At 47.0% G+C, this 10,448-nt stretch overlaps 1 protein-coding gene across 2 annotated transcripts; it reads right to left on the bottom strand.

Moving 5' to 3' along the window:
- Positions 1–2,152: 2,152 nt before the first annotated feature.
- Positions 2,153–6,273, bottom strand: LOC123137264 (BTB/POZ and MATH domain-containing protein 1). Of its 2 annotated transcripts, none has more exons than XM_044556958.1 (2): positions 6,175–6,273; positions 2,153–3,526 (listed from the first exon to the last, which is right to left on the bottom strand). In XM_044556958.1, the coding sequence occupies exon 2, from the start codon at positions 3,376–3,378 to the stop codon at positions 2,308–2,310; it is 1,071 nt and encodes a 356-aa protein (XP_044412893.1). In that variant the 5' UTR covers positions 3,379–3,526; positions 6,175–6,273; the 3' UTR covers positions 2,153–2,307. The 2 variants fall into 2 exon arrangements, with proteins under 2 accessions (XP_044412893.1, XP_044412883.1); XM_044556948.1 differs by lacking the exon at positions 6,175–6,273 and adding an exon at positions 4,079–6,161.
- Positions 6,274–10,448: the final 4,175 nt, after the last annotated feature.

Here is a 10,448-nt window from a genome sequence, read left to right as displayed (position 1 = left end):
TGATGGTTCCGAAAATGTTTCAAGTATATGAGAAAAATGCTTCCTTTACACACACAAAATTATTCCCTCCTAAAAATATAACAAAGATTGAATCATACTGTTGAACAATATTTGCTGCTGAACCACAAAGTATATGCTTCCATCAGTTTTGGAATGTTTGCTCGCACAAAAGCAACATCGCCATCGTATAAAAATGCATCTCCGGAAAACATAGTTATTGTACCAGAATTATTTTAAGTGTATATGCCTCCAACGTTAAAAGGAATGTTTCCATAGTATAAATATGCACTTTATCTCCCGTAAATATGCATAACAAATTATTTTCGGAAGCAATTATTGGAAGCAGGAAACAAATCATAACGTAAGCAGGACACAAATCATAGCTAATTATTTTTGGAAGCAATTCCTGGAAGCAGGAAACAAAGCATGTAAAGAACCACATGGATAGCAGAGTGAAGCAAATTTGTAGTATGAAGGAAACATGTGGTCTGAGAATATGAAGCACTATGATATGAGCGAGTAAAATGAGGTAAATATTTAGGTCACTGGAAGCATGTTATATGGACCAATGAAGCATGTTACTATCCAGTTCGACATGGAAGCCAATTTTAATCAGCATGGAAGCAAGCATAGTTCTGGTACATTGGAAGAAAAAATTTGTGACGCTGGATACAAATATTGCTTCATAACTTTCCTGTAGTTTAGAAATAGTTTTCTAAGATTTATTTTAATTCCTTAAACCATGGGTTAGTTTCCTAAAACCACGTGATGTGTGGGGGTTTCTTTCCTAAATGCACGTCCTATTCAATCGGAAGCTCGGTTCCAATCTCGCGCTAAATTCACGGTCATTAAAGCTGTCTGATGATCGCTAGTGTGGTTGCCAAAGACTAATATCGCGCGGGTCCTAAGGACCCATATCTGACGTCCATCTTATTCTAATCCAATGGCTACTGACTAGTTTGATGGATGCAAACCATCAGTAGTCTGATGCCTAGCGGTGCCCCAGCAAGCTTTATTATGTCCCAGCAGCTCATAAAGAACCCTCCAGAGAAACCGTCAAGGGGCAAGCTTTTCCAGTTGGAACAGCCCAGGCGCTCTCCACCACTTCCCCGAAGCCTGAGCTAAATTCCCCGTACGCTTCCGTACCGGAAACGTCGCCCAGACTTGATCGCGCCGTGAAGATTGAGGGTGAAGTATCTGTTCAAGAATGAAACATAACTTCTTGCATGTGCAGAACACTGCTACATTCTTCTTGACGTCGCCCGGACCGAGGGTGAAGTATCTGTTCAAGAATGAAACAGAACTTCTCTGCTATGTGGTCAGTTCTTGGTCAGATTCCCTCCCAACAAGAAGATTGAGAAATTGGTGGAGTACCCCTACATAAATCTGAAGGGTGATTATGTTCCCTTTAAAGTTTGAAAAGGTGAAGAACCTGAGTTTGATTTCTTACATGGGGTGTGAGTAAATATCAAGCTATGTGATAGCAAACTACATCTGTTTTTGGTGAGACCACAAGGTAATTCTTGGAATAACAGGCAGATAAGTATAATGCATTTGCCAACCATCAAACCAGAGATCGATTTTCTTTTTTTACATCTTCTAAGGAAAGAAGAGCGCAAGCGACTCGCGTTACTGTCTAAAGTATTCTAAGAAAACAGAATGACCAAAGGACTATCATGCATGTCCGGAGTTTAATCAGTAAGCAACCTGATTATAAAAGCCATTCCTGATTGCCTGGTAGGCCCTACAGAAAGGTAATGAACCGCTAACACAAAAACATAGTGATCATGAATTACAAGAAAAGTATTTTTGGTTTTTGTTTTGTGCATAAGGGAGAAGGCAACATGGGAAGTATTTTTGGTTTCTCAAGAGATCATGAATTAACATCAAGCTATGTACTAGCAAACGATATCTGTTCTTTTTCCGCGAGAAATGACAGAGTATTCTTGGAGTAACAGGCAGAGAAGTAGAGATGCTGTCAGCAAACATCAAATCAGGGTTAACACTTTTTTCACATCTCAGGACAACGAAAGAAAAGCATAAGTGATATGCGTTACTCGTCCAAAGCATTGTAAGAAAACAAAATGCTGACAGAACAATCATGTCTTGGGGGTTTGAATCCATAAAGCAAACCTGATAACAAAGTCATTCCTGATTACTTAATACAGTCACATGACAAGATAACTGCCTGATAACATAAGTCACAAAGTCCACATACCAGTACACATTGGTAAACAAGAGATCTAGTTGATATCAACCATCTAGAAACCATGAACTACCATTGCTAAAATACGGGGCAACACTCGGCTAAGGTGGCGAGGGCATGGCAATCAGCTCCATCACAAGAGAATGGAAGCTCTTGCACAAATTCTTGAAGCCGTCAGTGGCCACGACTGCCCTCCGATGTGCCGGGCAGCTGAGAAAATCAAAGCATGCCTTCTTCAACCCATTGCAGTGGTACTGCTTAGCAAGTGCTAGAATGGTCGGAACAGAGCCTGCATCAATGTACTTGCATAATTTTTCCTCACAAATCAGCTTTAGCCTCTCCATGTTATACCTGTCCGCCGCAATGAGCAGATGCTGGCACATGATATCTTCCTCTTCTTCTTTTGCCTCTCGCAATGAGTCAGTGTAGGCAACGTAGAGCAACTCCTTGAACACCTGTGCCTCCAAGTCATCTATGTGTATGACACTGGCTGTGTCGCCCTCCTTCATCACACCAAAGAGCTCCGCGCTGAAGACTGGAGATCGCGACGCGAGCACACACCGGTGTGCAGGAATCATCTCACCGCCTACCTCAAACACAACGTCAGCGCCCTTCTCGGTCTTGAGGAGATCACCGAGGTGCTGATTCAGCTCCGGTGGGGGCACAAAGACAAACTTTGGAGTGCTGGTCTGTTTGGTGCAGATGTCATGGACGACGACAACGTCACACCTGATTGTGAAAGAATCATCCTTGAGATGCTCCGACTTCTCCAAATTCTCCCTCTTGATGAAGTTTGGATATCCCCACATTTGCTTACCACCAAAAACATATCCAGTTGTGGATGCCGACGGCCATGACAGTCGCTTCCCAAGCACCTTGGCGAAATTAATAGTGAACATTGTCTTCACATCCTCGGTTACAATTTCATCGAGTTTGAGGTAAAAGGAAATATAATCCACTGTTTCGGAGTCCTTGCCATTGGGGTAATAGTAGATGCGCCAGCAATGGCCGCCGACGAAGAACTGACTGGATTGGAGGAACTCACCCGCGGGGGTCGCCTTGGTGCACCGGTAACCGTCGATCTTGAGGGTATGATATCCTCTCGCCGAGGTGGCGACGATGGCAGAGGCGGATCTCAATGGCTCACCGACACAAGCGATGGGGGAAGACATGGCAAACCTGCTCTGAGATGTGGGGAGTTGGAAGCTATACTGTCCAGACTAATCACCGCTTGCTGGGCTTTTTTCCTGTGAAGAAATGACTGCTGCTACAGCTACTACTTGTACTGGAGGAAGAAGCAGCAGGCGACTGGAGAAAATACTGTGAACAAGATGACACAATAAGGAGAGTAGGAAAAACATGATAACCAATATAGAAAACAAATGAGGTTGTGTGCAACTTCCAGGACCAGCTTGGTATTTTAGAACATACAACTAGCATTCTGAGACCTAAATTGCCAAGCACTAAAGAAGGAAGATTGATACCAAGGATAAAGCATGATCATTTCCATGCTTACACCTACAAGCAAGTTACTAACTTATATCTAAAAGGAAACATAAGGTTCTATAAAATTACAAAAAATATTAGACAAAGAAAGTACTGAATGAAAGAAACAATATATCAATACTGAACAAAAAAACAAGGCGTGACTAAAACTTGTAACACGCCAAAGACTAGGACCGCCTCAAATGGCCCTCGTATTTGTGGGCCTCTAATAAATCTAGACATGAGAACAACAGTGTGGTATGAAATCAATGCAAGGTTTTTGAGTTGCCGACTAATCACTGATAGACACGGGCTAATCGCCTTGCCGGACCAGCGACGAAGCCTTGCAAAAGTGACTCAACTAGCAGAGCAAGTTGTGCAACTCACCCCCCACTAGACGCTTGCGTGCTGGTTTGGGCAGTTGTCGAGGTCTTCCATGAGGAATCGACCACCGTGCCACCGCCGGCTATCGATCTACCCCGCCGCTAGTTGTTGTAAGAGGGAAGAAGGTATGAGAAGAGAGAAGGGATCTGCACTGGCGGCGGCTATGTATGGTGCTGGCCACGCACTGCTGGGCAGTTACCACTCTTCTATTCCTGATGGATGGTACAGATGGCTCGGATAAGTATGGACGGTTAGATACATCAAGAAAGCTAGGGTTTTCAAATGGGCCTTCATGGGCCAAATATGTCTTCCCTTATCAACCGCAATCTACCGTACCCCAGCTTCAGCCACCAGGACCTTGCCTAGGAACCTACCGCTACCTTGACATCACATTCAAGGTCCTCCACAACAGCAACTTTACCCTCAACATCCTTTCACCCTCTCTGTAAATCCCCCTGACTAGTTGCGGCGACTTGGGCGATTAGTCATAACTAGTCGCCAAATAATCCGGGCTAAGGAGACTCGATCCAACACCATGACTCGTAAACTTCGAACCAATATCATCTTTTGGTTTATCATGAGATGCAGGCTTCCAGCTGGTGGCTTACTTCCTATAATAGATTTCTGGGAATAAAACAAGGAAAATTCTCCAGGGGACAACAGGCAAGAAAGCAGACCACTTCAAGCAAGGATCTGGTTCTTTGTATTTGACCAGGTTTGGTAAAGAACAGAGATGTGAATGGAGGACTCACATTAATGCTAGAGGTGGTAAATTTCACTGTATTAAACAAGAAAAACGGAGAGGAGCTAAAAAAAAATCCACATTGATCGGCAACTTCCAATGGTGGGGGGCCTTCCTATACAATCACAACAAATCACGTTGCACACACTCATCCTCATTCCATCCAATCGTCGTTAGACACATTAACCAAACTATGAATGTTATTAAGGGACCAAAGCTATGTCAACTTTGTATCAGATCATACCCAGCCATAGGCAATCACAAATCACCATGGTTATCCTACTGATTGAGCTGCATAAATAAAAGTGAGGAAATGCTTTCTAAATTTGTTAGTTCACAGCCAGTTGTTCCATCTTCCACAAACATCAATTTTGAGTAGGTCCACAGCAAGAGTATGACAATCAATATGTATAAGGCTAGTTGTAGTTGGAATATTAGGTTCTTACCTATATGGTTTCCATTTGTGTACAACATGGTAAATTAAATAATCTACATGCTAACTGGAAATGAAATATTGTGTATAGGCTTGATGCTTAGTTTGTCTAGTTGTGGCATATTTCTACGATGAGATATGATAATGCAACATTTCAAATAGAAAAAGGGAGAAAATCCTTGTGAAAATAGTAGCATCACATCATATGGCTAGTTTGTTGTCAATCTTATCTCCTTGTACAAGCTAACAATATTTCTGCACAATTATCCGAAATGTGAAGCTACCCCTGTTCCGTATCCTGTCCTAAACTATGAACCTAACTCTGTTAGACTCACGGTTACAGTAATAATACCAAAACAGACAACAAAATGCTGGTTGACGAGTTGGATTGTACATTTTCATCAGAAATATTGTTCCAGCTATCTACTTTGGAAGAATTTACTGCAACGAGAACAGGACAATGCACAAGCTCGTGTGCGGCATGCGGGCGAGCTTGAATCAAGCTGAGGAGCTCCCATTCAGAGCTGCCACACAGAAACAGCTGAGAAAACCTACTTACTCAGAATCAAAGCAATCGCAAGCATAGCCTAACACCACACTGTCCATCAGGTTGCTGAAAAAGATTCGAAAGGACAGAGGCAATCGGCAGCTCAGATTCCCCAGGCCCCAATCCAGGTTGGTTCGTCCCAACATCCAACCAGCGGCACGAAAAGCGCCACCGCCAAAATCGAATCTACTGGAATTCCAAATCCGACTGCGAGACCAAATGGCAGGGACCCGGAAGCAAGCCAGCCCCGCCCCGCCCCGCTCCGCGCGCGCACGGCGGCGGCCACTCGCCGTCCTGCCCACGGGAAGGGGAGAGGGGTGGGAGATGGAGAGGGTTCTGGAAGAAGGTCCTGGAGAGGGAGAGGGAAAAGGGGAGACCTGACCAAGTGACGGCGGCGGGGAGCAGCAGCAGGAGTGCGGCCGGCGAAAGGAACGAAGTTAAGGGCAACTCTACAAGAATCACCAAAACGCAACCGGAGTCCACTAAATGTCCACTTCATTGTAAACGGATCTTTCAAAAAAGAAACGAAATTGATGCTAAACCGGACGATATTTGTTAAATTCGGGTAATAATATAACTACACAAGAGACGAAAATTAACAAAGTTTCAAAGAGCAATGGAATTTAAACTAAAAAAACTACACAAGTTATCGGAGGGTGACCTCGTAGGTATGCCGTCACCTCCGTCATCGTCATCGTGCTCTTCCGGTGACGGAAGGCCGACAGGCGTCGCAGCAGCCCTGATCGGTCGCTGTTGCGTGCTCACGACGTAGTGTCTCGACTGACTCCGCCAGGCACAGATGCTCGACCACCTCCACCTTGCGGCGATGGGCGGACACGGAGTCCGGCATGTGCCGCCTGACATTGCCTTTGAGCCAAGCCAATCGCTCGGACTAGGCGAGCCCCACTTTGAGGAGCTAGTCGTTGATCCAGCGGCGGTGGCAAGCAAAGGTCTCTCGTGCTGGTATTAGACTGGCCATTGGCCTAGGCCTTCGCGAGTGCGGGGGCCACTTGGGACCCAGGGCAACGCGGTGTCTGACCGTGCGAACGACAGTCAGTGTTGCGCATGTGTTGCCTCGGAGGTTGCCATCATTGTGGAGGATGAACAGCTGCCGCCACCGACGAGGTAGGCGAGCCAGCCGCGAGTGTTGGCGGTCATTGGGGAGGGCGACTCCTCCCTCACGGCGATCAAGTGTCATTGGCTCCTAGACTGCCGACGGGGCGATAATGACTGGACAACCTCCTTGTCGCGGCGGAGACGGTGGCTCCTTCTTGACGTCGCGTCCAATTTGAAGTCACGGTTGTGTGGCGAGGACGACAGCTCCTCCTTAACATGACGTCCATTTTGGATGTCACGGTTGCAAGGGGGCGACGCCCTACTGCAGCCATAGAGGGACCGCTTGAGCAACAGCTCTAGCTGTCATGCGAACTCCTCGCCCGTCTGCGCAACCTCTATGAGAAGGGTGTTGCTGTTGCTTCTCGTTGTCAGACAAGATGGGATCTAACTTCATGGAGGAGGAAGCAGTGGGCGTCGATGGACCTGGAGATAGTGGGAGGAGGCACCATGGTCTGGGCGGTGTGCGGAGGATAGGAGAAGAGACGTGAGGCAGCCAGGTAGGGTGTAGGGTTTCTCCTTAGCGGTCGGCTGACTTAAATAGCCGAGATAGGCGGAACGGCGCTACTTCAATGCGGCTAGCTTCCGGAGTTGGTTTCTTAGTCGTGGCGCCGATCAGCCGACAACAATGTGGTACGCGGTGGACAGTGTCTGGTCATGTTCGCTCTAACCTGCATGAATACGGCGCGAAGAGCGGAGTGGATGTTTGAGACCAAGCAAAGGGAGGGTTTTCTAGTGGGCTCACATTGTCATATGCGTGTGTGTGGTGGACGTTGGGACCCCCATACCACCCATAGTTTGGTCCCAGTTTGTGGGATTTCAGACATCTGGACCAGTTCGGACATTTAGGGGCTATTTGATGATCCATATTAGAGTTGCCCTAAGGGCAACTCCAAGGAAGATCAATAAACTGCTTGCAATCCTGACACCCTTATTATCCATTCAACGCGGCTCATTAAATTCGTTAAGACTCGTCCAGACATCCGAAATGCCACCATTGAGTCCCAAATCGGGGGAAGTCTGGACATCTGCAATGCCGATCTTTGACAACCCGGGTTCACCCAAAACTGAATCAAAGCCCGCGCATATGGACAATCCACTCGATATTCTGGTGCAAAAGTCTGACCTCTCCGCCCCGATTGCAGCTGGCCCTGCTTGTTTTGCCATCCACCACCGCCGCAATGGATCCGTGGAAGCCCATCATGAGGTTCTGTCCCTCCGGACCTGGACACGTCCGTGCGCGCATTTGCAGAACGGCATGGGTGGCACATCAAGGCGAGGGAGAAGACGAAAGCGCTGGCGGACGCTCGGGCTGGAGTTCTGATGTATTGCAAGTGCACAGGGCTATGTAGCAATTTTGCAGTAAGGTTTTTGATCTCACAGGGAGCGAAAAGGAAGGTATTACAATCCCCGCAGCTGCGTTCTCGCTTTTGCAGTTATGTTCAAATCCAAACTGGAGTTTGGTAATACTTCGGTTAAGTAAGTTGCTAAGGAAAACAACTAAAGAAAGAATTAAAGCAAGGTACTGGAACGAATGGAAAATAAACACTAAATACATAGAAAATAAACCACGAGAAATTTGATGTTTTAGATGAGATCGTTGGCATCTAAGTACGGTCTCGTTCAGCCCTGGCGGGGATGTGGTTAAGCTTTTCGACTACGCCACTAAGTCAGTGCCTGCATTATAGGACATATGCATTCTACAAATGATGCACAGTCCCTTGCATAACATTGTCTCTCAAGACGCACCATGAGGAGACAACTCAATCGTCCTACTTAATGTGAACTCAGTTGTCCTACTTAATGTCTCATACATGCGACGGCTAACGAAAAGACATTAAGGTCACGAGGATCAGACCAAAGGCAATAAATTTTATGAACAATCATGACTCCTATTATAATTATGTTCCGCTGAAGATATCCACGATCTGTCACCCTGAAGGTCAATTAGTTTGCACAACTATCTATCAACTTCATGTTTGGCCTGGGAGTTGGATGTCTCCAACTACCCCACTGGATCGGACATCTTCAAGCACTAAATTACTGGCGAAAGTTGCCGACGGCTATGGTTGGGCGCCCCAGGTGTCGCCCTAGCGACAAGGCTCATCTACATCTGGTGAACAGTCGATTCAAAAAAAATAGTAAAATGATTCAACAAAATCTAAAATGTTTTGGCATCGAAGATGATGTAGTGCGCAAGCTGGGTGCAAACTTTCATGATGAATGGACATTTGAGTGGACATTTGAGGAGCTTTCAGAGAGAGAAAATCCCAGCTCCTCTAATGTTCGCACATACTTGTCGCACTAGAGCATCTATGATGCCAAAAAGTTCAGGATTTTTTGAGTTTATCAATGTTCATGGACAGGAGGAGACAAGCCCAGGCTTCAAAACGCCGCACTCCCTCCTTTACTGCTTAGAGCATCTACAACCTTATACGCCAAATCCGACCCCTCAAACCCCACGGATAGTAACCTGTCAGACTGTCACATCTTAAAAAATCATTTCCACAATCAAATATCTCAATTACGAAACCTCAGTTCCATACAATTACATACAACGTGAAAGTTGATCTAAGCGGAGCTCGTCTGGCTCCATCATGACCATGTCCGGCGTCCGGCTGCGTCCCTTAAAGTGTTGCTCTGGTCGCCAGCGAGGTAGAGTAGGACGTGGGACTCGAGGTAGACTAAGACATGGGACGCCGCTCCATACCCTTAGCAGACGGGCCAGGGATGGCCTCCTTGTCGGGGCGCCAACGTAGGGGTTGCGCATCCGCCAAGGCGTTCAGATGACACACGGAGTGCACCACCGCAGCGACGACGTGGCCGCGTGTCGGATCCACACGCCATTTCGGCGGAGGCGATGGATTGCCAACGGACCGAGTCCGACCGTTGTCGTACATTCTCCTTGCGGGTGCGGCGAAGCGCGATGTGGGAGGTCATCTCCTCCTTGAGCCTGACTGGAATGAGGTCAGATTGTCCGATGGATGATTTGGATCCGCTGCCCGCCATGCCGGAGAAGGTTGGAGTTCGTCGGAAATGAGCTTGGGGGTAGAGGGGGAGTGGAGTGGCTAGGATTTTGTCGGGGAGCGGATGGAGATGAATATATGTGGAATCAGGATGGACCAGCGTCGGCTGGATCCGCGTGGTGGACACGCCCGGCCAGTCGTAACTTTCAAATTCAAAGAAACCCTGGCGTCCTGTATTTAGGCTGGATAAGAGGGATGCCAGTCAGCCCAGGCATTTGAATCTGATTTAAGGCGCCCGTTATGTCTTTTTTTAACCGGTCACTCACGTCGTTTGGGGACGTTTGAGGTTCCCGGGCGCTCGTATTCCATAACACTCAAACCCTTACCGACTCGCTCGATCACTGTGGTTGAAACTGCATGCCAGCCTTACGGACCCAAACCCTAATCTGACGAACAAGATGATAGCTTGTCCACCTCTCTCCATCACTGGGTCTACTCGTGTCCTCAAGACAAACAAGGCACTTGCTCCTCTCCCTCTCCCTCTCTCTCTCTCTCTGTGTGTGTGTGTGTGT

This window comes from Triticum aestivum, chromosome 1B (assembly GCF_018294505.1).
Source record: "Triticum aestivum cultivar Chinese Spring chromosome 1B, IWGSC CS RefSeq v2.1, whole genome shotgun sequence".
NCBI lineage: Eukaryota > Viridiplantae > Streptophyta > Magnoliopsida > Poales > Poaceae > Triticum > Triticum aestivum.
Note: the sequence above shows the minus strand (reverse complement) of the source record. Positions and strands in the feature narration are given on the sequence as shown.